General features: G+C 51.7%; 1 protein-coding gene and 1 long non-coding RNA gene across 3 annotated transcripts in view; both read right to left on the reverse strand.

Annotated features, from left to right (window-relative positions):
- Positions 1–27,513, reverse strand: part of LOC146351847 (uncharacterized) — a 1,244,848-nt gene that overhangs the window by 1,213,383 nt on the left and 3,952 nt on the right. The window lies entirely within an intron of this gene.
- On the reverse strand, positions 261–25,665 carry LOC146351870 (uncharacterized). Of its 2 annotated transcripts, XM_084832000.1 has the most exons (5): positions 25,256–25,665; positions 23,772–23,964; positions 21,935–22,111; positions 4,535–4,790; positions 261–1,889 (listed from the first exon to the last, which is right to left on the reverse strand). In XM_084832000.1, the coding sequence occupies exons 1-2, from the start codon at positions 25,503–25,505 to the stop codon at positions 23,873–23,875; spliced, it is 342 nt and encodes a 113-aa protein (XP_084688126.1). In that variant the 5' UTR covers positions 25,506–25,665; the 3' UTR covers positions 261–1,889; positions 4,535–4,790; positions 21,935–22,111; positions 23,772–23,872. The 2 variants fall into 2 exon arrangements, 1 of the variants encoding a protein (XP_084688126.1); XR_014787329.1 differs by lacking the exons at positions 261–1,889; positions 4,535–4,790; positions 21,935–22,111 and having other exon boundaries at positions 24,577–25,665.

Genomic DNA, 27,513 nt, shown 5'->3' on the forward strand with positions numbered 1-27,513 from the left:
CATTCTTAGATAGGTGGGCACAAGAGATAAGGCCTTCTCAGCAGTGGCCCCTCAGTTGTGGAATTCCCTCCCCGAGGTGTTTCAGATTGTCCCCTTCCTTCCCTGTTCATTTTCAGGTGATCCCCTGAAGATTTTTATTTATTTATTTATTTATTTTTAAATTTCAGGCTGCCTTTGTCTAACAAGGGTTTTTTGAGCACCATTTTCTCGGTAGAAAGGAGGGGTATAAATCAAATGAATGAACAAATAAATAAATGCTGAGGTTTTAACTTTTTATTGTTTATCTGTCCGGCTTGAGCGTGTGTTTGAATGTGTGATTTAATCTTTTGCATGTTAAGGGTTATTGTTGTTACTGCTTTAAGTTTTGTGTTGTGATTTGATTTTTGCTCTGCTTGTAAGCCACTTTGGGGGGAAAATATTTTGAAAAGCAGCCTAGATGTATGAGTAATAAATAAATAATCAACCCATATCACTCAAGCTGCATAATCCTGTACATTGAATAATCTTCCTACAAAATCCACTGGAACAGCTATCAGTTTGTCAGAGATGAAACCAAATTTTCCCTATTACCTTTCACAAGATTTGGCCAAGCTGTTAAACAATATTTATTCTTGTTGTTTAATACCGCTTGCTCCATAAAGTACTTTTTTGGCAATCGTATGTTAAGATTTCAGACAATTTGAGAAAAAGCTCCAAGTATTTTCAAGATTAGTTTGTGCAAACTCCTGCCTCTGCATGTCAAGCCAAACTTCACTTTATGTTAAACACGTCATCACATTGGCGTGTGTTGGGTTTTTGCTCTGGGCTTTGCTTGTTTTTTAATCTTTTAAGGCCACTGTTTGCCCTTGGAGAGAAGATGCTATAGGAGCCATGGCCTGAGAGGAAAAGGGTGAACCTCCCACCGTCCACTTTGTGGTTGTGATCTTAATTGGGAGAGGCTCTGTGGCTGCTGTCTTAAAAACACAAAATGTGAAGATGCATTTAATGTAACATGTAGTTTGCGTGGGACACGGAGGAGAACCCTGAAAATTTATTTTGAACAACCTCAAGATAGTTTAAATCAGAGCAGGCAGACTTAAATCAGAGCAACCAATTTCCTAGGGAGGCAGTGGGCTCTCCGTCGCTGGAGACCTTCAGGTGGAGACTGGGCAGCCATCTGTCAGGGAGGATTCAAACTGAGTTCCTGCACTGAGCAGGGGGGTGGACTTGATGGCCTCAATGGCCCCTTCCAACTCTGTTATTCTATGACAAATCTAGTGCAAATCCAGGATTTGGGTGCCATAAATTAATTGGGGAAACTGAGCGGGTTTCAGATGGAGGCCTCTTAGCGCTAAGAATTAGAAGGTAGTGTGGATCTGTTCCGGGTCCCCCCCCCCTTAATGGATTTTCTGCAGTAAGAAAAAAAGATGGAACAAGCAGTGGGAAAACACGGGAGGGTCATTAGGGGAAGACATCATTGTCTGCCCCCCTCCCAATTCTGTGAATGAGGCAGGGCGATGGCGCAATGAAAGCCTAGTCTGGAAGCACCCTGAGTCGCCCCGCCTTGCCTGTGCCTGGCATAGCACAGCGTGAGAAGGTGCAAGGGCTTGGAGCCCAGCTCTTTCTGAAGAGCCCGCCTCAGAGACCTTCTGGTGGAACGGCATCCCTACGTATATAAACTTCTTCGCCCTTTCTGGGCAAAGTAAGCAACATCATGTAGAATAATGCACAAAGAAACATTTCTTGCTTGTTTTGAGGTAACTCCTCCTCAGAGGCCTTTGGTGCATGTCTCACGTCCATCGAGGCCAGGGGCTGGCGGCGTGTGGCTCTTGGCCTCGGCCTAATCTCAAAAGGCCTCTGCATGTGCCGACCTCTGGCAGGAGTGACCTGCCTCTCCCCTGGTGTCCTGCCTGCAGGGAGGAAGCGGGAGATGGAGAGAGAAGGGGACGTCAGAGAGAGAGAGAGAAAGTGATGTGACCTCTGACAGATTACCCCTGAGCCCTTGGGAGCATAAAGCTAGGTCTGTCCTGCCCCCCCCCCCCGCACTTCGGGTGTGGAAACTGAAGCTAAATCACCAGCTCAGAGGAGAAGAGAAACTTCATGACCTGCAGTGGCCACAGGGAAATGCGGAGGGCCCGAAAGCCTCCCTTGATCACTGTTAACCTTTTCAGCTGTGGAATTCCCTCAGGGGAACTCCCTCCCCAGAGATGTTTGTTCGGCACCAACTCCTCTTCCTTTGAGGCCGCAGGACATTTTCTTATTTTCCCAGGCATTTCAGGTGTGATATTTCAAATGGAAGGATTTTTCCTGCTTTGCTACTGCTTTGCCTGTTTGTAGATAGATGTCACTTTTGATATGGATTGTTTCTCCTGTGTAATCATAAGCTGCCTTGTGGGCTGTTTTAAACACTGAAAGGCAGGGCACAAATCCCCTAAATAAATGAAACCAGTAGGTAAATAAACATTAACAAATTACCGAGGAAGGGAGCCAGAAGCCACCCCTGCCGTGCGCCCCTAGTAGTAGAGTTTATAGGCTTAGGAAGACATCTGCCCACCTGGGCCTGTTTGGAGACCAGCACTAGTGTAGGAGGTTTTAACTGTCTTCAGCAGTTTAATCCTCAAGCGCTGCCTGACTATCAAATCAGCAGCAGAAGGGAAGGCCATGAGGCAGCGTGAAGTTTTTCCAACCCGGGTAAACTGCATGTTTCGTGAGCAGGTGGGAAAGGGCCTAACCTCGCTCTGCTCCGGGTATGCCCCTGTGGAGGCGGCGGCAGAACTCTGTGGAACTGGCAGTGCGCACTGAGGCAGCGGCAGTGGCACCGGGAAGAGCAGGGCAAGAGCGGCACTCTCCTGGGACTGCTGGGCAGAGGCCTTGGGCTGTGAGTGACAAAGGAACTCTGGAAAGTCCCCGTGCGTCCCACATGTGTGTAACCGCTGCCAGTGACCTCCAGAGTGTTGGCTGGTGGCCCCATGTCCTGAGTTAGCCTTGTGGGAAGCGCGCGCGCAAGAGAGAGCGATGCACGTGCTCTGTGCAGCCGGGAAGCGCAGAGGTCAAAGCTCCTCTTGTTGTTAAGCGTAAAGAGGCTCCTTCTTCAGAGATGGAAAAACAAACCAACTGGCCTCGGGGTTTATCAGATGTCATCCCTCAGCCCCAAAGGACGCTGGCTGGGAAGGAGCAGGGAAAGGCGGAGAGCAGGAAGTCAGGGAGCACGGGTGGAGCGTGCCTGCTACTGCACGGGGAGCTCGCTGACAGCAGGAAGAGGCCCTGTGCCATTTGGAGCATCACCTCCCCTGAGCAATAAGGGGTGGATCAGGCAGGGGGCAAAAGGGCCAAATAGGGGAAGAGCAGCAGTCAAGCGGCCAGGGAGAGGCCGCTCTGCTCAGGGCCGAAGGGGACGGAGCTGCAAGCTGTGATGGAAGCAGCTGGAGAGTTTTGCTAGAGTGCTGCTGTCCAGCTTGTGTTGCTGGTGCCCAGAATGTTTGGGCATTGTCCCCGGGAGATAATGGATCTGTTTGCATGTGAGAGGGAAGACATAAACAGCAAATGTTTGGCTGCACAGGAAGCCATTAAATCCACTGTTGTGTTTACAGGAAAAGGTAGAAAAGGAAGGAGAGCGGGAAGGATATGGAAGGATCCCAGGCCTTGGGGGTTTGCCTGAGACCCAGGCAGCCCTTCTGGGAACTTCTTCCTCTACGTGGCTTCCCTTCTGGCTGCCTGAGGTGAACCCACACAAGGAGGCTGGGCTGCGGCCACCAGCCTCTCACTTGGCCTTGGCCTGTTCACCTCAGCCTGAGCACAGAGCCCACAGACATGCTGCAGCAGCCCCTCCCACGGGCTGTTGACGCAGTGCCAGATGAGGCTCAACTGTTGTGTTGCAGCCCCACAAAGGCACAGCAGCTCAGGGCCTCTCCAGCCACAGCACAAGCAGCACGTGGGCTGTGCATCTGGCTCAGAGACTTCTTGGCAAAAGCAGGCCTTGCCCCTCCCCCTGATGTCTGGTCAAGCTGGATACATACAGATCCAAGAGCCCTGTGGATGGCTACGTGCCTGGGCCTGTTGCTTCAAGGGTCTCCCCGGGATGAGGCGGTGTTCACATGGGGCAAAGCAGCCCTCCTTGAACCTGGGGCCTTTTTTAGCTTTCCCCCCAAGGTCATGTTCAGCCAAAACCTCATCTACATCTAAAAAATTGCCAACTGGTGAACAGCAAAGAAAAAAAAAATCAAAATACAAAAGAATAAAAATATTTAAAATCAAATTTTACCAATAAAACTGTAGCTGGTCATATCAGCTGAAGCTGGTAGAAGGTACTTCAAGCCACCATGGCAACTTGGCTCTCCAGTGACAGAGACAGGTCCAGGAGTGGCCCCAGACTGCACAGCCTGACCTTTCAGGGGGAATACAACCCCATCCAGGACAGGCAGAAAGCCTCTCCCCCCGACCTGGGAACCACTCACCCACAAGGCCTCCATCATGCCAGGACACAGCTTCAGTTGATTGGCCCTCAACCAGCCCATCGCTGAATCTAGGCATGGATCCAGGACTTGCACAGCCTCACCTGATTCAGATGTCACGGGAGGATAGAGCGAGGTGTCGACAGGACACCTGTGGCTTTCTTCACAAGGAGCTTTTATTTTGCAATTGAGATGCCTCCTTCACGGAAGTTTGCGGGTTCTTTACATGACGCTGTGAACCTCCAAGGCGTCTCCTGTACTAAATGCCCTTTGTTCTGTTTTTAAATAGATGGCAGATAATGAGCTTTCAGAGTACCCCGTTGTGTTCCGCTCGAGTTCCCTCCGTGAAAAGAGGAAAAGCTGCAAGAAGAGGAGTGAGATCAATGAAAGATAATGGAAGACTCAGATACAAGGAGGAGGAGGGGAAAAGGGGCTGGGGGAAAGGAAGCGTGTGGAAAAGGGAGTCATTGTGATCCTGCATCTAAAATAGAAGCAGAAAGTCCCGTTTTGAATACAGGATTTTAGGCTGGTGTAGAGATGCTCTGTAGCCCTCCCACTCAGGGCCAATTTGTACAATATCACAGGACTGTAGCAGTTCCTTCCCACACCCTGCTGGCAGCACCTCTATCGCCATGTCTGGACAGGGATGAAGTGGCAATGTGCTAGGAGGGCAACGCTGGCATCGAAAGCAGCTGTGCTGTGCCTTTTGCCCCACATGGTCCCCACATAGAACTTAGCAGGAAAGCTGCGGGTGAGGAGCATGGCAAAGTAGGACTCTGCCTGGAGAGAGGAGAGGCATTAGAGCAGCCTTCCCCAGAACCTGGCACCCTCCAGATGTGCTGGACTGCAGCTCCCATCATTCTCAGCCAGCATGGCCATGGCTGTGAATGATGGGAGTTGCAGTCCAGCACAGCTGGAGGCCATGAGCCTGGGAAGGCCACATTCCAGCAAGCAAGGAAGCCATTGGGGCTCTGCTGACAAGCAGTAGCTGGCACTCGGCTCCTGAAGGGCACCAGGGCAGCGGCTCTCCCCCATGTGGAGAGAAGGGCTCCATCCTGTCTTGAAAGGCAGCAGAGGAATGCTCCAGACATCTCCACATGGTTTTAGTGGCCCTGAAGTGGCCCCGGCCCTCGCCAGGGAAAAGGGGGGGGACATTCCCCTGTGCTTGGACAGTGTGCGAGCTGTGCATGGGTGCAAGAGACCTTCCCGAGGATGGCTGTGCTTCCTGTCTGGCCACCAGCCAAGCAGTGCCTCTGGCAAGTTCTGCTATTAGTTTCTGTTCTGGTTTGGGCACCCAGCCCTCGCTTTAGAAAACATTTTGGAGAAGTCAGAAGGAGTGACTCTGATTCAGGGCACAGAGGGAAATTTTCAGAGCAGAAGAGAGAAACTCAATGGCTGGTTCCAAGAAGTGTCTGATTGTAGGAAATGTTCACATTCTGATTAGACAGGAGCTGGATGACGAGTGTTTGGGGAAGGCGAAACTGTCGCTTTCAGGAGGGCTGGCACACCTGCTCTGGGCTGCTGAGGTGGCGAGTTTCTCAGGCCTTGAGAATGGAGCACCGGGACACAGAGAACCCAGAAGTTGGCTGCTGCCCAGCTTGCCACTGCAGAAGCCACAAAACCCTCTCTAAAAATGACCCTTTTTGCATCCTGAAATGAGATTATTGACAGAGCACAAGTTCTCAAACTTTGCGGAGCTCCCTAATCAAAGGGAGAGCAGTGCAGGCAGTTCCCGAATGCAGACGATGGTGCCTTTGTAACCCGAGGGATCTCTCTGCTGTAAGTACATGGAGTAACTTACTCTGTAGGGTGCTGATCCTCACTTCCAAGTAAGCACATGGGCCCCTGATTTGAACTGGGACCACAGCACACAGGTAGGGGAGGTTTACTATTCCCATCCACCCGCTGCTCCACTAACTTCCCCTGCTAAAAGCTGTGCCTGTTGTTTTCTACCTGTGATGCACCTATTAGTTAAAGGTACACCTGTCCAGAAAAGAGGCCAAAGAAACCCTCTTCCCAAGGATGGAGGTACCACTGCTGAGTTGGTTGTGATCAGCTGGGAAAATTGTGACATTGCCTAAGCTAAAAGAGGGTGGACCCATCAGTGCCTGAGTGGGAGGCCTGTCTAAAGGAAGCACAGACCCCAAGAACACTAATGTTTAAAAATGCAGAGAGGAACTGAAAGTTGTCTAATCCAGTCCCCTGGCCAAAGGCAGAACCAGGATGAATGGCATCCTAGAGTAATGAAGGAACTGGCAGAAGAACTCTCAGAGCCACTATCCATTATCTTTGAGAAATCATGGAGGACGGGTGAAGTGCCAGATGACTGGAGGAGGGCTAATGTTGTCCCTATCTTCAAAAAGGGCAAAAAGGAGGAACGTGGGAACCACAGACCAGTCAGTCTGACATCAAATCCTGGGAAAATACTGGAGCAGATGATAAAGCAATCCATAAGCACCTTGAAAACAATGCAGCAATTACTCAAAGACAACATGGATTTGTCAAGAACAAATCCTGCCAGATGAATTTGATCTCATTTTTGGATCAAGTAACCTCCCTTGTGGACTGTGAGAATGCTGTGGAAATAATATACCTCAACTTCAGCAAAGCTTTTGACAAAGTGCCCCATGATATCCTGATGAGCAACGAGCTCAAAGTGGGCTAGAGGAAACAACGATCCGGTGGATCCACAGTTGGCTACAGAATCGGACTCAAAGGGTGCTTCTCAATGGGACCCTCTCAAACTGGGGAGAGGTAACGAGTGGGGTACTGCAGGGCTCAGTCCTGGGCCCAGTGCTCTTCAACATTTTTATGAGGGACTTGGAGGAGGAGGTGCAGGGAATGCTGATCAGATTTGCAGATGACACAAAATTGGGCGGGATAGCTAATACTTTGGAAGACAGAAACAAAATTCAAAGTAATCTTGATAGGCTGGAGCGCTGGGCAGAAAACAACAGAATGACATTGAATCGGGATAAATGCCAAGTTCTGCACCTCGGAAAAAGAAACCAAATGCAGAGTTACAAGATGGGCAATACTTGGCTCAACAATACAAGTGAGAAGGATCTTGGAATTGTGGTCAATCACAAGCTGAATATGAGCCAGAATGTGATGTGGCTGCAAAAAAGGCAAATGCTCTTTTGGGCTGCATTAATAGAAGCATAGCTTCCAAATCCTGGGAAGTACTAGTTCCCCTCTACTCAGCACTGGTTAGGCCTCATCTGGAGTACTGTGTCCAGTTCTGGGTATCACACTTTAAGAAGGATGTAGACAAGCTGGAGAGGGTTCAGATGAAGGCAACGATGGTGACCAGGGGACTGAAAACAAAGCCCTCTGAAAAGAGACTGAAAGAACTGGCATGTTTAGCCTTGAGAAGACTGAGGGGAGATAGGATAGCGCTCTTCAAGTACTTGAAAGGTTGTCACAGAGAGGAAGGCCAGGATCTCTTCTCGCTCATCCCAGAGTGCAGGACATGGAAGAACGGGCTCAAGTGACAGGAAGTCAGATTCCAGCAGAACATCAGGAAAATCTTCCTGACTGTTAAAGCAAAACAACAATGGAAGCAATCACCTAGGGAGGTGATGGGCTCTCCCACACTGGAGGCATTCGAGATGAGGCTGGACAGCCATCTGTCAGGGATGCTTTGACTTGGATTCCTGCACTTGAACAGGGGGTTGGACTCGATCATCTCATTGTTGTTGTTGTTCAGTCGTTCAGTCGTGTCTGACTCTTCATGACCCCATGGACCATAGCACGTCAGGCCTTCCTGTCCTGCGCTCTCTCCCGGAGCGTGCTCAAGTTCATATTCATTGCATCCGTGATGCTATCTAGCCATCTCATCCTCTGCCATCCCCTTCTCCTTTTGCCTTCAGTCTTTCCCAGCATCAGGGTCTTTTCCAGGGAGTTTTCTCTTCGCATTAGGTGGCCAAAATATTGGAGCTTCAGCTTCAGTATCTGTCCTTCCAATGAGCACTCAGGGTTGATTTCCTTTAGGATGGACTGATTTGACCTCCTTGCAGTCCAGGGGACTCGTAAGAGTCTTCTCCAGCACCACAGTTCGAAAGCATCAATTCTTCGGCGCTCAGCCTTCCTTATAGTCCAGCTCTCACAGCCATACATTACTACTGGGAAAACCATAGCTTTGATTAGACGGACCTTTGTCGGCAAGGTGATGTCTCTGCTTCTTACTATGCTGTCTAGGTTGGCCATAGCTTTCCTCCCAAGGAGCAAGCGTCTTTTAATTTCATGGCTACAGTCACCGTCTGCAGTGATCTTGGAGCCCAAGAAAGTAAAATCTGTCACTGCTTCCATTTCTTCCCCTTCTATATGCCAGGAAGTGATGGGGCCAGATGCCATGATCTTCGTTTTTTTAATGTTGAGTTTCAAACCAGCTTTTGCACTCTCCTCTTTCACCCTCAACAAGAGGCTCTTGAGATCCTCTTCGCTTTCTGCCATTAGGGTGGTATCGTCTGCATATCAGAGGTTGTTGATAATTCTCCCAGCAATCTTAATTCCAACCTCTGATTCATCCAACCCGGCATTTCTCATGATGTACTCTGCATACAAGTTAAATAAGCAGGGTGACAATATGCAGCCTTGTCGTACTCCTTTCCCAATTTTGAACCAATCGGTTGTTCCATGTCCGGTTCTGACTGTTGCTTCTTGACAGGTTTCTCAGGAGACAGGTAAGGTGGTCTGGTACTCCCATCACTTTCAGAATTTGCCACAGTTTGTTGTGATCCACACAATCAAAGGCTTTAGCGTAGTCAATGAAGCAGAAATAGACGTTTTTCTGGAATTCTCTTGCTTTCTCCATGATGCAGCGAATGTTGGCGATTTGATCTCTAGTTCCTCTGCCTCTTCTAAACCCAGCTTGTACTTCCGGTAGTTCTCGGTTCACATACTGCTGAAGCCTAGCTTGTAGGATTTTGAGCATCACCTTGCTGGCATGTGAAATGAGCGCAATTGTGCGGTAGTTTGAACACTGTTTGGCATTGCCCTTCTTTGGAATTGGAATTTAAACTGACCTTTTCCAGTCTTGTGGCCACTGTTGAGTGTTCCAGATTTGTTGGCATATTGAATGCAGCACTTTAACAGCATCATCTTTTAGGATTTTAAATAGCTTGGCTGGAATACTGTCATCTCCGCTAGCTTTGTTGTTAGTAATGCTTCCTAAGGCCCACTTGACTTCACCTTCTAGGATGTCCAGCTCAAGTTCAGTGACCGCACTATCATGGCTATCAGGGACATTCAGATCTTTCCTGTATAGTTCTTCTGTGTATTCTTGCCACCTCTTCTTAATCTCATCTGCTTCTGTTAGGTCCCTGCCTTCTTTGTCCTTGATCATGCCCGTCTTTGCACAAAACGTTCCCTTGAGATCTCCAATTTTCTTGAAGAGATCTCTAGTCTTTCCCATTCTGTTGTTTTCCTCGATTTCTTTGCATTGTTCATTTAAGAAGGCCTTCTTGTCTCTCCTTGCTATTCTCTGGAACTCTGCATTCAGTTGGGTATATCTTCCCCTTTCTCCCTTGCTTTTCGCTTCCCTTCTTTCCTCAGCTACTTGTAAAGCCTCATCAGACAGCCACTTGGCTTTCTTGCCTTTCTTTTTCTTTGGGATGGATTTCGTTGCTGCCTCCTGAACAATGTTACGGACCTCCGTCCATAGTTCCTCAGGCACTCTGTCTATCAGGTCTAATCCCTGAAATCTATTCCTCACCTCCACTGTATATTCATCAGGGATATGATTGAGGTCATACCTGAATGGTTGAGTGGTTTTCCCTACGTTCTTCAATTTCAGCCGAAATTTTGCAAGAAGCAGCTCATGATCTGAGCCACAGTCAGCTCCAGGTCTTGTTTTTACTCCTACTATTCTATGATTCTGTGATTCTATGATCAGTGTGAGTGGACCTCAGACTGCTTAAGATGTACTATTTCTCCCATAGGAATCCTGCAATTCCTGCCCTGAGGACAAAGGACAAAATGATTGGTTCATTACTGCACCCACCTTAGCAAGCCCAAGCAATTCAAAAAAATTGATTACTTTCTCATTAATGTTGTTGCTTAATTTGTTATTAGCTCAGTGGCATTTTAGTGCAAAAATTAAATTAATATAGCACCAAATTGCCTGTGAAAATCTCATATGCCTGTTTCCGCAAGTAAGATCCCACTACCTGTTTACTCAAGTGTCCCATTTGACTCTCAATCAGCAAAGGTCTCTTGTTGAAACCAGCTTGCTTCCTTCTTTGCAGCCATTCGCAATGCAATTACTTTGCAGAAATTACTTGCTTCCTTCTTTGCAGCCATAGCAGTCTCACCACATGCTCATTTGTTTTTTAAACTTTATTTTGTATTGATGGAATTATGCTTTAGCAAAAAAGAAGGGGTGAAAAAGTGTGCAATTGTTTGCTAATGCCAAAACAAAGGGAGATTACAAAAAAGAAAGACAAAACTCCAGCTCTGGGGGGAACGGACCTGACACCAGGACGTAGCAATGGCGCTGCAACCAGGGCATGCGGGGGGGGGGGCGCATCGCCGCCCCTGTCATCAACTGCCTGAAGGAGCGAGCGTCCCTCCCGCTACTTAGGGCATCAGCGGCCCTCGAGGTTTGTGTGGCAGCTGCTTCAGAAGCCTTGAAAATCTCCCCACAGCAGCACTTCACAAATCAGGCAAGTGGAGAACACGGGCTCGCGACGGTCTGGGACAGCGCCATCATCTGGATTCGCTTTAATACGGAGTGAACCTGAGCACGCTCCGGGAGACAGCGGAGGACAGGGAGGCCTGGCGTGCTATGGTCCATGGGGTCACGAAGAGGCGGACACGACTTAGCGACTGAACAACGACAACGAACGCTGTTAATTCCGGAGAAAATGGCCAGCATGGCGCTGCCCCCGGCGGGCCCCGCCGCGCGCCGCCTTTCGTTTCAGCACCTTTTCTTGGGAAAGCGCCAGAACTGAAACCCCTTTGCTCTCCGAAGGAGCAGCCTGCCCTCTAGTGGGCGATGTGAGGAAAAACGCCTTTCTTGTCTTCTCTGAATGGGCCGGCTAAGGACAAGGCTTTGTGCATCTGAGGAAGGCCCACAGAGGATTTTGGCACAGCAAGTCTTTATGGCCCAACAAGTCTCTGAGGATTGCAGGTAGTTGTATTGTTCCATTAACAAAAGTCCAAATCACGGTAGGGTAATATTTGTATCAGGATCAACTAAAACAACTCCAAATAGTGAGCAGACTTTTGAGTTCTATAGAACTCTTCTTCAGGCTAGTTTTTTTTTTTTTTAATTGCATGTGTAGTGGTGGGGAGAATGTGTCTGGGCTTTTTCAGCATGTCCAGGGTCACTTTTCTCTCCCTGCTCTCTTTGCTTCTTCCTAGGACAGGTGCAGCCTTATCGCCACTGTACTGCTGTGCTGTCGTGTTTGTTCTTGATGCAACAGAGTAAAGTGCCCCCCTCCAGCTCCCCCCATTCTTCTTCTTCTGAAGTATATATGGCATTTTGAAGTGCCCAGCTTGAGAACATTTGCTTGCAGGGGATCCGCTCTGCGGCACAGCACTGCTCTGCAGGCAGAGGCCACTGGTTTGACCCCTGGCACCTCTGGGTAGGGTCAGTCTGGAAAGACTCCTGCCTGGAACCCTGGGGAGTTGCTGCCAAGCACTGTAGGATGGGGCTCTGAAACCTTTTTGGGCCCATGGCCACATTTGGGAATTTGAGAAACTGCTGTGGGCACCTCCACAAAATGGTGCTCAGGGAGGATGTGGCAAGTCACATAATGGCTGCCGTGGGGGCCTGGCTAGTCAAGAGATGTGGTGGTGGTGGTGGTGGTGGGGAGAAATAGCAAGGCTAGAGCTGGGAGGGAGGGGGAAATGGAAAGAGTTGCTTCCTGGCCTCCTGCATCTTCGACCATCCACACAGACCTTTCCCCTTTGCTCTCTCTCTGTCTCTCCGCTCTCAGCCTCTAGCCTCACTATTTCTCTCCCTTCCAAGACCCTAGCCTTGCACTTTCTCTCCCACTCACCCCCTTTATCTTGCAGTTTCTCTCCACTCCCAGCCTCTAGACTTGCTATTTTTCTCTCCCCTCCTCTTTACCTCACTGTTTCGCCCCTTCCTAGCCTCACTCTTTCTGTCCCCTCTACCTCTTTCTCTTGCTGCCCACTGAACAGCTGATTGGCCGAATCATCTTCCACCCCCTTTGCTCTCTCTCTCTCTCTCTCTCTCTCTCCAGTCCCAGCCTCACCACCCCTTTGCCTTGCTTTCTCTTCCTGCCTGCTGCACAGCTGATCAGAAGCAGGTCCAGGAACAGGAAGGAGAACCTGGCACCCTAACCTTCCTCAGCATAATACTATTATTTCTTGAAGGGGGCAGGGAGTGAAGTGCGGGCGCCACGTTGAGGACCACATTGTAGGAAATACTGAGCTTAATGGACCTTGGGCTGGATTTGAGGCCCACTCAGAAGCTTGCCCCCCCCCCCCGATGAGGAGTGCAAGAGGGGAGGGCAGGGGTGAGCCTGCTGCTCTGCCCCCTCCAGTGCACCCTCGCCGCCAGTCTCTGCAGCCCTCCACATATTGGAGGGGCAACTTCTGGAGTGGGGAGCCTTCTCCGCTCATGTAGGCTGTGTGTGCGACTGACAACTCTGGTTTTCTAGGGTTTAAATCGCACGGGGAGCCTATCTGAATAGAGCTGTCTCCCCGCCACAGACATGCAGCCCCCAGTGCAGGGAGGGCTGTGGAGAGGGGCGCTGAGGAAGCAGCAGAGGGGGCAGAACCAGCAGGGCTGTCCCCGCTTTGCCCCTGGCAGAATCCTAAGCAGCAGGGAGGTGAACCTCTGAACAGGGCTTTGGTGTGAGGCAGCACCCTCTGCTCCACTGTGCCTGACTTTCTGTTGGCCACACAGACATGTAAAGACACTGTTGGGGAAAAGAAGGTTTCTTCTCTGTGTGTGTGTGTGGGGGGGTGTTTCTCAGCAAGATCCACCTCCGAAAGCAAAATTCAGCATTAATTTGGAGACTTCTATTGTGTCAAGGGTTGAGAAGATTGGCACATTTTCTCAGGAGAGGGTAGTTCTGCCTCTCTGCTGGCAAGGGCAGGTGTGTGCACAGGGACGAGGCGGGCTGAGGCACGTCTCTGCGCTCCTCTCGCTGATGCCCTCTCAGCCCCACCCGCATCTAATCCTCTGACTGGCAAGCTTTGCCAGGACTGTGTGTCTGGCAACCCTATTCAATTGGGGGGGGGGGTTGCCCCCCCACTCCAAAGAAAACAAAGCCAGGAATATGGGCACATTTGTGACAGGGGAATAACAGAGGGCTGGATTTGGCTTCAGGTTCTGCACCTCTGTCTTAACGGAAATTAATTCGAAGCCAACAAGGATTTGTCAAGAACAAATCCTGCCAGACGAATCTGATCTCATTTTTTGATCAAGTAACCTCCCTTGTGGACTGTGGAAATGCTGTAGACATAATATAACTTGACTTCAGCAAAGCTTTTGACAAAGTGCCCCATGATATCCTGATGAGCAAACTAGTTCAAAGTGGGCTAGATGAAACAACGATCCAGTGGATCCACAGCTGGCTACAGAATTGGACTCAAAGAGTGCTTCTCAATGGGATCTCCTCAAACTGGGGAGAGGTAACAAGAGGGGTACCACAGGGCTCAGTCCTGGGCCCAGTGGTCTTAAACATTTTTATGAATGACTTGGAGGAGAAGGTACAGGGAATGCTCATCAGATTTGCAGATGACATAAAATTGGGCGGGATAGCTAATACTTTGGAAGACAGAAACAAAATTCAAAGTGATCTGGATAGACTGGAGCGCTGGGCAGAAAACAACAGAATGACATTGAATAGGGAGAAATGCCAAGTTCTACACCTAGGAAAAAGAAACCAAATACACAGTTACAAGATGGGGGATACGTGGCTCAGCAACACTACAAGCAAGAAGGATCTTGGAATTGTTGTTGATCACAAGCTGAATATCAGCCAACAATGTGATGTGGCTGCAAAAAAGGCAAATGCTATTTTGGGCTGCATTCATAGAAGTATAGCTTCCAAATCATGTGAAGCACTAGTTCCCTTCTACTCAGCCCCGGTTAGGCCTCATCTGGAGTATTGTGCCCAGTTCTGGGCACCACACTTGAAGAAGGATGCAGACAAACTGGAGAGGGTTCAGGGGTGGGCAACAAAGATGATCAGGGGACTGGAAACAAAACCCTTTGAGGAGAGACTGAAAGAACTGGGCATGTTTAGCCTTGAGAAGACTGAGGAGAGATAGGATAGCGCTCTTCACATCCTTGAAAGGTTGTCACAGAGAGGAAGGCCAGGATCTCTTCTTGATCATCCCAGAGTGCAGGACACAGAAGAATGGGCTCAAGTGACAGGAAGCCAGATTCCGGCTGAACATCAGGAAAAACCTCCTGACTGTTAGAGCAATCCGACAATGGAACCAATTCCCTAGGGAGGCGGTGGGCTCTCCCACACTGGAGGCGTTCAGGACATGGCTGGACAGCCACCTGCCAGGGATGCTCTGACCTGGATTCCTGCACTGAGCAGGGGGTTGGACTCCATGGCCTTGTAGGCCCCTTCCAACCCTACTATTCTATGATGCTATGAAAGCACAACAGGGTGCAGGCATTCACCCTTTGCGGAAGTTGTGCCAAAGCTGCATGAGGAACATCGGAAGCTTCCTTATGCCGAGTCTGGCCCTGGGACCACCTAGCCCAGTATTGTCAACCTGGACTGGCAGCAGCAGCAGGGGTTTCAGTCTTTCCCAGCCACACCGAGTATTTTCTCCTCTGGTATCTGGGCCTGGGTGCGAGAAGCTACTTCTCTTTTAGTGACATCAGTTTGCCTTCTGGGAAATGAGTACAGTGTGGCAGCCATGGCAGCCATTTTACGGACAAGCAAGCCCCACCCCCATGGCAGCCTTTTTGTGAGAACGCCTATAACACTTTCTCGAAATTCCAAATGTGCCAAATAATCTTGCTACACAGAATTCTGTCTAAAGTTCCATCGACGTTCCACTCCCTCACCCTATATCTGCATCTGTTTTTCCTGTGGGAAGAAAAATAACTGTAGGGGGCAATTTTAAGAGAAAAAGCAGCTGATAGGGAAAAGGCTAAGCCCTCTTCCCTTCGAGCCCAATTGCGACCCCCAGTAGCTGCTTTTTGATAAAAACAAAATGGAGCGGGGAGGGTAGAGTTGTGAGGAACTCTGGGTAGCATGAAGTTTTGTCCCCAAGATGCTGAATGCTCTCTGGACCGGGAAGCTGATCGTCAGTAAAATAGCATTAAGGAATGCTTAATCCTGTTTTGTGCTTTGAGCCAGCTCTAAGATAAACACAGCAGCTGCTGCTATAGATCAATGGGAAGAGACTTGAGTCAAACATGACTCTGAGAATGCGGGAAAGAAAGCTACAGAAACAAACACAGAAATCTGGGGGTCTTGCCAAGTATCAGCCTGTTTACCCGGTTATGACACTCAAAAGAACCTAAGAAGAGCTCTGATGCTGGATCAGACCTAGGGACCATCCAGTCGGGCATTCTGTTCACACAGTGGCCAACCAGCTGTCGACCAGGGACCCACAAGCAGGACACGAGCACAAGAGCACCCTCCTGCCCATGTTCCCCAGCACCTGGTGCACAAAGGCTCCCTGCCTCTGGTACTGGAGGGAGCACAGTGCCACTGATAGCCTTTTCCTCCATGAATTTGTCTAACCCCCTTTAAAGCTGTCCAAATTGTGGCCATCACTACTCGAGCAAGTGTGCGCGCTACGCGTGCATTAGAATTGGCCTGCATTCGATACCTCGGGGGACAGCATCACCTTCCTTCAGGGCATGCAACTGAACACGTTAAGGTGCAAGGCGCATAGCTACACATCTGCACAGCCCCTACTTGCCCCCAGCTCAAATGCACAGGGAAAATTCACACTTTATTCATCAGCGCAATTACATGCAATTATATGCTCCACGGTACATCCCACTGTGCTAGCAAGTGTCCCTGTCGCACTATGCCTGAGTGGGCGCTTCCAGACATGCAGCCTTGACACTTGAAGGGATCTTTTCACATTGAGCACTGAGCGTCCCAAAGCTTAGCACCGTAAGGGGATTTAGAGACTGATGACACAGCTGCTTAACCCAGGAGGAATTTATTGAAAAGGATTGAAAACATGCATTCAAGAGATCAGGTCATGGCGACAGGCTTTTTAAAGGATCATTTGTACGAAATAGCACTTTTGATTATTAAGACGGACACATTGAAAGCAATGGTTTGGTGTAAGTGACTCACAGAAGAGGTGGGGGGCTGGGAAGAAGTCCTGCCAGTGGGGAGACAGAGGGGGGTGGGAGGGAAATGGATGCAGGGACTGGCAGGGGAAGGGAACAGAGGCTGGCAGCAGAGCTGGTGAGCAGAGAGGCAGCTGGCGAGTTGCCTGTCCCTGAAGACACAGGGGATAAGAAAGAAGCAGGGAGAGTTGTCTGGGCACTCAAGCGACGTGGGGGTGATGACAGAAGAGAGGAGAGGGGGATCTGGCAAGACGTGTTGGGAAGACGTTAGTAATGGGTTTGTTACCACTCCGTATCTGCGCAGTCTGGGGTGTGATGAAGTTGGAGGCAGCGGGGTGCCCCTTCAGAAAGACACACAGACAGACAGACAGACAGAAAGGGCGGCAGAGGGAAGAAGAAGGGGGGGAGTTTCACAGAAGTCCTGTCGTGAGAGAGGGTGAGGCTTCTTTTGGGTCAAAAAGACCTAACTATTGGGCTGTCCAGGCAATAGCTATATACCCCAAAATTTGAGTTTAATTATGAGAACTTAAACAACTGTCAGAATTCTGTCTCTGCTGGCTCATCAAAACTAAGATGTGTGCTAGCTGGGAATCAAACTGATGATTTTTCCTGCTTCTGAGCTCCAACAAACAGGTAAACTTTAACACCTCATGCGTAGATTTTAAGAACATAAGAAGAACCCTGCTGGATCAGACCAAGGGTCCATCTAATCCAGCATTCTGTTCACACAGTGGCCAACCAGCTGTCAACTGGGAACCCACAAGCAGGACAGGAGCGCAAAAGGACCCTTCCGCCCATGTTCCCCAGCAACTGGTGTACAGAGACTCATTGCCTCTGATACTAGAGGTAGCACACAGCCACCAGGACTAGTAGCCATTGATAGCCTTCTCCTCCATGAATTTGTCCAACCCCCTTTTAAAGCCATCCAAGTTGGTGGCCATCACTACATCATGTAGTGGGGAATTCCATAGTTCAACTCTGTGCTGTGTGAAGGAGTCTGTCCTTTTATCTGTCCTGAATCTCCCACCAATCAGCTTCATGGGATGACCCCACTGGGTTCTAGTATTTTGAGAGGGAGAAAAATGATTCCCTATCCACATTCTCCACACCATGCATAATTTTGTAGACCTCTATCGTGTCTCCCCTTCCTCGTCTTTTTTGCAAGCTAAACAAACCCAGCTGTTGTAACCTTCCCTCATACGGGAGTTGCGCCAGCTCCTCAATCATTGTAGTTGCTCATTTCTGTCCTTTTCCAGCTCTATGATATCCTTTTTTAGGTGCGGTGACCAGAATTGTACACAGCATTCCAAGTGTGGTCACATCATAGATTTGTATAAGGGCAATATGATATTGGCAGTTTTATTTTCAATTCCATTCCTAATTATGCCTAACATGGAGTTTGCCTTTTTTACAGGGGCCACACACTGGGTTGACATGTTCATTGAGCTGTCCACCACAACCCCAAGACCTCTTTCCTGGTCAGTCACTGCTAGCTCAGATCTCACCAGGCTATACTTGAAGTTGGGATTTTTTGCCCCAACGTGCATCACTTTACACTTGCTTACATTGAACTGCATTTGCCATTTGGATGCCCATTCTCCCAGTTTGGAGATATTCTTTTGGAGCTCTTCACAATCCTGTTTTGTTTTAACCACCCTAAATAATTTGGTGTCATCTGCAAACTTGGCCACTTCACTGCTCATTCCTAATTCCAGATCATTTATGAACAGGTTAAAAGCATTGGTCCTCATGCAGATCCCTGTGGGACCCCACTATTTACTTCGCTCCATTGGGAGAATTTACCATGTATTCCTACTCTCTGCTTTCTGTTCTTTAACCAGGTTCTGATCCATAAGAGGACCTGTCCTCTTATTCCTTGACTGCTAAGTTTGCTCAGGAGTCTTTGGTGAGGGACTTTGTCAAAAGCCTTTTGGAAGTCCAAGTGAACAGTGTCTACCTTCCTTTTATCTATCCCGAATCTCCCACCACTCAGCTTCATGGGATGACCCCACTGGGTTCTAGGATTATGAGGAAGAAAAATGCCTCCCTATCCACATTCTTCACACCATACATGATTCTGTACACTCTATCATGTCTCCCTCCTTTTTTCCAAGCCAAACAAATCCCATTTTCTTGGTGACTGCCCTGGGCTGACATTTTGGAGCCTTGATGTACATTGAAAATGGTATCAAAGGAGGGTAAGAGGTCAAGGGATCCGGTCTGAAGAATCATGGCCATGCCACAGGGGGAGGGATGGCTTTGTGTCACGTGCACCCTTCTGCTTCGAGCGGCAGGCCTGGCCTGTGGAATGGCAGACTTCTCCTATGCTTTCCCAAGCTGGAATGAAGCCTTCCTTTCTATGTCAAAATCAGCAAGAATATTGGTGTGTCTGGCAACAACTGTTTTCCAAAGGGCTACTGCCAGGTAAATATGCAGGGGATTGCAACCTTATTGGATGAAGTGATAACATCTTCATGCGAAGAATGGCCTCTTGGCTTTTAACCCCGCCTGTTGAAAGCCACATTTGCTTGTTTGTCTAGATTTATAGCTTGCCATGTCTGAGGGTTGGGTGTATGTGTGTGTGTTACTGTTTTAAAAACCTGAAAGTGCAGAAGTCTTTCACAAAAATGCCAGAGCAATTTCAGTACTCCTCACAGGCAGCTATTTTGCCATTCTCCTCCTTAGTCGAACACCTCACTTGTGGTTTCGCATAGCTCGAGTGCTGTACGCTCGATGACCAGCACTGCATGTGTGAATGGACTCCACTGGAAAGCATTGCGCATGATGCACAGATATGGAGCTTCTACCTTTGGTATGTATATCTGGGAGGGCCCATTCAGACATGCATAGTGTCATCATGCAGTGTTGCCGTTACCAACTGATGGGCACGCATGTATGAACTATTCCTTAGAGTCAGTGTATTTATCAAATCCAGCACATGATTTGAAAAGGTCTCATCTTTATCCTCATCCCTTTCACAAGGAACTCAAGTTGGTGAAAAAGAAATCTCCTTTTATTCCTAGAACAACCCTATGAGGCTGAGGGAAACCGGAGGTTGCAATACAGTGAACCTCTTGTGCTGAGCAAGGATTTGAATACAGGTTTTCCAACTCCACACACAAATCCTGAGCCATCAGCCCAAGGCTAGTTCATAAAGTCCTTCCTTTACCTAGCTTTGACCTCCATTCTACTGGTTCTTGGTACCATAGAACCACGGAACTCTGGCGCAATGTTCCGAAGATGGAGAAACTGACGCTGGGAGCCATCCTGGGTTGTCCTGTTCTCGTTGGATGCCAGGCCTTCACAGGGCCCCCCTTGGCCAAGCCACTGACAGAGGCTGTTGTGTGACCTCTTCCCCCACTAACAACAGAGGTGGACCTCCAAGGAGTTTTCCTTCAGCCAACTCTCCAGTGGCCATAGAGGTCTGGTTTGAGCTGATCTGGGAACAGGTTGCACCGGCAGTTGGCATACTTTGTTGGCAGTTGAGGAGGTGGGCTTCACTTTGTTTACCCAGCTCAGAGCTGTTTCTGGAGCAAGGCGGTGGTGTGGGGTGTTTCTTCTGTACAGAGATGGGCAGTGGAACCCTAAAGGCCCAGAAAGCCCATGAAGGAGCTGGCTCTGAACGTGGACTGTGATCCCTCCCATTGGGCTGCCCAAGAGGTCCCTTGTGAAGGTGGAAGGGGTTCTACCGCTGACCCAAGGGCTTGCTGTCTCCTCCTCCTCTAGTGATTTCCCTCCGTTGACGGAGATGTACAGCCTGAGCAGTGAAAAGGTTCCCAGGGCCCAGTCGATATCAGGCCGGAGAGAGATGGGGTCTGGGCTATGCTGGGAGAGAAATGGCGACTGCAAGGACCTGATAGGAGGCAGTACCTACCAAGTGAGTGTCCCCAAGCAGGTAGGCAGGCCTTGCCTTGGCAGGAAAGGCAGTGGAGGCAGGGGTGTGGGGGGTGGGACTCTTATGGGCAGGGACAGGGACATTGTGCATTGGCTCCCTCCGCACTAGGTGGGGCCAGAAAGGCTGGGGGCAGAAGAGCTGAGCCTCCATCCACTCATTTTGGTGCGTAGCCATTTACTGCGATGCTTGACAGGGTGGAGAGGGAGCCCAGGAGGCGCCTGCCAGTATCAGGTGCTGCTTCTGCTGCGTGAGGCAACATGGCCCCTGTCAGAGCTGAGGCCCTGAGTGAGGCAGGGAGGCAGCCACGTGGGCAGATCGTCCGTCTCACTTGAATCCTGCCCGCCCCGAGATCTGGCTTCCATTTCATCTTCCTCACAACCCAGTGAGTCAGATGGGGCCTGCCCCAGGCCACCCTGTGAGCTTGATGACCTCAGTGGCCATTTGCGGAGCCCAAAGACCCAAGTCGCTCCAGTGTTGCATCACATCGAGGGACCCCCTGCCTCATACGATGCGCTGGTTCGCGTGCAGCCAGCCAGCTTCTCAGCATCGCTCGACCCTCACATGCAGCCAACCAGGTGCCGCCTATACTTCGTCATTCATTCTCCCTCCTTCATAAAAATCCACCCGTCTTTGCACATCTTTGCCTCATCCAGTTACTGATTCACACAAGCAGATTGTCATTTCTCCCATCCGTACAACTAGGGTCTTCAGCATGGTAGCTGCAGGAGCCTCCCTTCATGCCCACCAGGCTCCCTGCCCCTGATTTTTACCTGCGTTCTTAGGGTATTAAGAATTATTTCGACCGGGGAGGCCGGCATGCTGCACAGCGCAGGGTGGCCCTCCAGCACCGTCCTTATTCGGGTTCCAAAGGGTGGTTTCGTGTTTCGGAGCTCCGGCACCACCCCTGCCTCGGATGTGGGGTTCTCGGGCATCTCACTTGTCTTTTAGCCTCCCCCATTTGCCTTCTGGGAAACAAGTCTATTGCTTCCAGCCACGCCCACCATGGCAGCCATGTGATGAAGAGGCAAGCCCCGCCCCCAGGGCAGCCATTTTGTGGGAACACCCGTAACACTCTCTTGGGATTCCAAAAGTGCCCACCAGGGCTGGGGAGCCCTGCTGTGGGACGCAGGCAGCTGTCAGATGATTGTTCATCCAGCTCCGTGTTACCTTCTCTGGGGGAGAAGACTCTCTGAGGTCTCCCGTAGAGAGAGATCTTCCATATCACTTGCCATCACCTGCCGATTTCAGTTTCACTGCGGATGCCAGGGATCGGCCTTAAGCACGTGGACTGCCCCATCCATCCATCCACCCCTAGCTCCATAAAGAGACAAATACATATCTACTTACATACTTCTTCATCTACCCATGTTCGTCCCCTCCTGCCATCTCTTCCTCCCGCTTTCTTCCATCGCACTCAGCTGAAGAGCTCTGCGAGGGAGCCCCTGTTCCTGCCCATGCAGGGGCTGAGGTGAGCTGGGCCAGCCGCCCACTCCCGGGATAACCCCCTGCTCTCTCCTGCTCGGCCTCCAGAAAAAGAAAAAAAAGCTGACTCAGCAGCCGCTCGAAACCAGGGCTCGTGAGGCTCAGTTGTCGCAAGGAGAGGAAGGCACCCAGCAGGTAGGGCCAGGTCCCGAGGGGGGAGGTGATGGCACCTCCTGGTCCCCCAGGCTTAGGTGCCCAAGGATCCAGCAGTGTCCATCATTTGATCCACAGAGCAGCCTGGAGGTAAAAAGGGTTCTGCAGCAGAAAGCCAAAGGAGAGGAACGTGACCTGCAGGCAAGTGGGCTCCTCAAGTGGGCAGCAGAACTCTTGGACAGGAGACCCCGAGGCCTGACCCTCGGGGCGTGAGGGAGCTTCCCCTTGCTCTGCACTAGGGATGGCGGAGAATTTCTCCCTGAATCTTCGGGGGGCCGAGTGCCAATGCATTCGCCCCCCCGAAATCGGCGGTGAAATTCTCTGCCCCCCCCCCCCCCCCGGGACGTACCTTTGGCGAATGTCCCTCCCGGCGGCGGGTCCCGGCGGCAGTTCGTCGCGGCCGGCGGCGGTGGCCGGTCTCTCGACCTGCTGCCGCCGCCACCATTACAAAAAAAAACCCTAAAGTAAAAAAAAAACCACACACCCGGGCATAGGCTACGTAACGATTTATGTAGCCTATCACGGCTAGATTTCCAAAGTCAGCCGTGATAGGCTACGTAAATCGTCACGTAGCCTATCACAGGTGACTTTGGAAAAAAAAAAAAAGCGCGTGCGCAAATGGCAGCGGCCCATGGGCGCCGCCATTTGCGTTCCTTATTTTGGCACGTCTAGTCTACGTAAAGATTTACGTAGACTACGGCGAAAATATTTTCGCCATAGTCTACGTAAATCTTTACGTAGACTAGACGTGCCAAAATAAGGAACGCAAATGGCGGCGCCCATGGGCCGCTGCCATTTGCGTACGTGTTTTTTTTTTCCAAAGTCACCCGTGATAGGCTACGTGACGATTTACGTAGCCTATCACGGCTGACTTTGGAAATCTAGCCGTGATAGGCTACGTAAATCGTCACGTAGCCTATCACGGGGTCTTTTTTTTTGTTTTACTTTTTGTTTCGCGGCCGGAGAGACGGGGCGCTTCTCCCCGGCCTGAATTTCGGCCGGACGAGGCGGGAAGCCTCCCCACCGGCCTGAATTTCGGCCGGGCGAGGCGGGAAGCCTCCCCCCCTTCGCCTGAACTTCGGGGGGGAAAGCGAAGCGCCTCCCTCCCACCGCGAAGGCAACCTGCAAAAAGGTAAGTGACTTTCGTGCATCCCTACTCTGCACCAGATGCCCAACTGGAGGCGGGCGCTTCCTGCAAAGCGATCCCCAGCCCCAAATGGTTTGTGCCACTGCTGAAATGGGTTGGCTTCTAAAAATTCTCTTCTGCAAATTTGGATAATGACTGTTCCCTTTATAATCTCGGAACAGTTGACTCTGCCAGATATTCCCTGATGTCTTGATTTTTGACAGAGTTTGATAGTTCAGAGTTTGATAGCAGTCGTATTTTTTACACTTCACAACCTTCAACAGTGGACAGCACTTACAAGATGTGATTTTGTACTCTTACTAGCATCAAAACAGTCTAGAAATGCCCACAAGTCTAAAGCAGAAGAATTGTGCAATTTGAAGAAAATTTTCACATTTAGGATTCAAATTTCATATCCAATACCTGTAGGGCAAAATTAGAAGGCACATTTGAATTTCAGCTTCCAGCTCCAGTTTGGTTTAATTCCATCAAAACAGCTCTCTGATAACTGGGGACAAGCTTCCTTAGGAGGGGCAGTGTTCATGAGCAGGTGGATATTTCTCTTTGGTCTGGATCCATAAGCCCCTCTCCCTGGACATGGCACCCCCTGCAGACCCTGGAATGAAGAGAGACATTAACAATTGGGAGGATGGAAAGGCGCCCGCTTTGGGGGAATTTTGAGCCAGGGGAGGGGAAAAGATGATCGAAGGGAGACATGACAGAGTTCTAGAAAGCCACGACCGGGTGGCGAATGTGCCAGTTGCATCCTCTCAAGGTGTCAGCACCTTGAGCAGCCCCTGGGAATGCCGCTGACTTTGTCGTGCAGGCTGGAGACCTGCTTGGCCGCAAGGAGAGGCTGGATTCCGGCAGCTGGAGGCTGGACTTTGAGTCAGAGTCAGTTCATGAAGAGTGAGTACACAAAGAAATCCCGGCCTGCACCCTCTGCCCAGGCCCTGCCTCCAGGGCCCTGGCTCTACCAGCACGAAGGAGGACACCTGTCAACCTGGAGATGTTCTGGACCCCAACTCACACCAGTCTTCACCACTGTGGCCAATGGACAGGAATGCTGGGAGTTGTAGTCCAAAACATCTGGAAGGTGCCAGGTTGGGGGAGGCTGCTGCAGACACAGAGGTGGCCCACCCACCCACCCAATTCTCCTCCTTTCCCTCCACCTTTTGCCCTGCCAGCCCCACTGACCTCCCTGGTCAGCTCTTTCCACTCATCTCACTGTTTCCACAGTTCTCAGGCTGCAGCCCCCATGGGGGGCAGCAGGTGACGCACAGCTGCGCGGTTTGTCTGGGCATCTTTCCAGACCCTGACTGGGGCTGGAGCCGGTATGCGGGGAAGTGATTTACAGCAGAGTGCACGGCCCCACAGCCATGGGTCCCCTCGAAAGGAACGCGACAAGTCCACGGTCGGCTTAGCCATGGTTATTAGCTACGGCCACCATAAAGCGGGTCTCGGCGCTCAGCAAGAGCCTGCCTCCGTGACCCAGCCCCAGAGGTCCCCACCACGTCCCCTCTGCTTGTGTTCTTCTCCCGGGGATCTCTGGCTGGCTGTGGAGTGGTGGGCTAGGTGGCCCCTGGTCTGGTCCAGCAAGGCTGGATCATCCCTGAGGGGGCAGAGGGCCGTGAGGCAAGCTGCCACTTCTCAGGGGGCCACGCTGGCTGGGGAAGGGGGCCGCCGGCCCCGAGGAACCAGCCTCCGCCCTGTTGCTGGTTTGCGCTCAAGCCGGGGCGGGCGGCCCTGTTTAGCTGCTGGTGCCCAGAGCACCCCTCCGCTCTCTTGTGCCGCTCTTCCAGGATTTACTGGGGCTGCTTCTACTTTTTCCCTTGGCTCAGGATGTGCAGGAGAGACAAAAGGGAGCAGCCATAGCCTGGTACGTTGGACTCCCTTGCAGAACAAACCTCGGCGGGCGAGGGGGGCTGAAGGAGCCGGGCGCGGCGGGGCACGAAAGGCGCCGCCGCGGACCCAGACGTCCGCCGACAGGGAGCAACGCGCGGGCGGCTGCGCTCCGCCCGCCCAGGCCCGCGTCTCGCGAGGGCCGAACGGTTCTCCGGGGCGGAGACGGGGGCGCGTGGCCTCCGGGTGTAGCTGGCCTGCAGCCCGCACCCGCCCTACTCGCGCAGCCGGCGCTGAGGGGGCCGGGAGCCGCATCCCACCGCGTCGGCTGCAGAGCCGGGTCTCCCCGCTCCGCGCGGCCGGTTCGCCCTGGCCCGGAGCTCACGGGGCCGCGCCCCGCAGCCGGGGCGGGCGCCCTGCCGGGGGAGCGGCGGGCGCGGGCCTGCGGGCCGCTGCTCAGGGCGGCAGCAGCCTCCCCGGCCGGCCGTGAGGCGCACCGAGGGCGGCGGCGGCGGCGGGGGCTCCGCCCTCGCAACAGGCGGGGGAATTGCACCGGAGGCCTCCGCGGACCCCCGTCGGTGGCGCCCGCCCTTTCGGGGGCCGCGTCGCTTGCGGCAGCCGCTCTCTCGGCCACGGGGGGCCCAGGCTGGGGCGGGCGGCGGCCTCTCGAGAGGAGCTCCAGAGCTGCGGCGGGCGGGGCAGGAGAGCAGAGGGACCCCGCGGCCCGGCCCGGCCCGGCCCGGCCCACGGCCTCCCGTGCGAGAACGGAGGGGCCGAGCGGCGGCTGCGCTGCTCCTGCCGCGCCTCTGAGGGAAGGCGGGGGGCCCCGGCGCAGCCTGGCGCAGAGGCGGGCGGCTGGCTGGCGCCTGCGGCTCAGGAGGAGCCGCCGCAGCCGCCGCGTTAGCGCCTGCCCGGCGAAGCGTGCGGAGGGCGTTCCTGACGCGGCGGCGGCGGCCTCTTGCGTTCCCGGTGGGGGAGATTCCGTGCGCGGGGAAGGCCCGGGAGGCCAGGGACTGGCCGTTCCTTCAGGTCACCGCCCCGGCTGCAGGGCTCGCTCACTGGCGCGTCCCGTCGTATGGCGCCGCGACGTCCTTATCCGTTCTCCGGCGCGGGCCGCCCCCCCGCTTGCTCCCGGGTGCCCCCCTTTCCAGAACTGCCGCTCCTCCACCGCATGAAGCGCTCCGAAAGAGACGTGGGGCTGTGGGTGGCGTTCAGCCACTTCGAAAAGTCGCAGCACCAGCATTCAGTTGCTTGTACGCGGGGGTGTCAGAGAAATGTGCAGCGGATTCAAACGAGTTTAGATTTCCATGAGTCTGGCCTGCAGATTCTGGAGCGGACTGGCTTTATCCAAGCCGTGCAGCCTGGTGGACCGTCTCCCCACTTTGAGAGGGGATTTGCATATACTTGCATTAACAAGAATGCAACTCGCACAAGAGTGCATGAGTTGATGCGCATTTGTGCATTAGCGCAAATGCGCACTTGCGCAAATGCGAATTAGTGCAAGTAAATGCTCCTTAAAAAAAATTCCATCAGTGAGTGGACGATGGAACAACAGATGCCTGACCATCCATGAAACAGCAGGAAAGGCCTTGGCAAAATCCGCATATCCTCACCTGTGGCTGCTGGGCCCATTTTCCCCACCATCCCTTCATTTTGGATCCCAGAGGTAGCAAAGAACTCACCTTCCTTCATCTTTATTTATATGCAAGTGTGAGAAACCTGCTGCTGTTACACAGTCTGGCATTAGCTTATTGTCAGCAGGTTCACAAGGTGTGAAATGCCACCCAAAACAGAATACACAATGGAACCAGATTGGAGAAGCCAATGGCAAGGATCCATGGAAGAACCACTCCAGTCTTGCGTGGCTGGGCTGATCTCTTTGGAAAAACAGAGCAGAGCACACTATGGGGCAGGAGACCAGGGGGAGTGGGCATCCTCTTGCAGAGCTGGATCTGAAGATGCCAGAAGGGGAGGGGGAAGTGTCACAGGTCAGAGGCAGGGGGGAGCAGGGCAAACAGGCACACCCCCTCGCCACACACACACACACAGACCAAGGACCAGAGCCCTCCTCATAGCACGGCACACCTCATCCATTCCTCTTCCAGACTGAGGAATCACAGTCACTCATTCATCGACCCAGGCCCTCTCTACCATGTGCTGGAAAATATCCAGATTCTGACCCAAATTAACACACCTCTGCCAAGAAAAGCCAGACACTCCAAGCTGAAGAAATCATGCAAATTAAGCACTTTTGCATAAATGTGGGCTTTACGCATTTCATTCCAATGCCCCCCCTCCTGGTTTTGCACATTTTTTATTTTTC

Source organism: Heloderma suspectum, chromosome 2 (genome assembly GCF_057233095.1).
Source record: "Heloderma suspectum isolate Gila_16-S chromosome 2, 16-S_ref, whole genome shotgun sequence".
Taxonomy (NCBI): Eukaryota; Metazoa; Chordata; class Lepidosauria; order Squamata; family Helodermatidae; genus Heloderma; species Heloderma suspectum.

Coding starts and splice junctions, on each gene's coding strand:
- LOC146351870 (XM_084832000.1), bottom strand. CDS start 25,505: ATGCGGCTCCCGGCCCCCTCAGCGCCGGCTGCGCGAGTAGGGCGGGTG. Junction 23,965..25,255: donor AGCCCCCCTCGCCCGCCGAG/GTTTGTTCTGCA, acceptor TCTTCATTCCAG/GGTCTGCAGGGGGTGCCATG.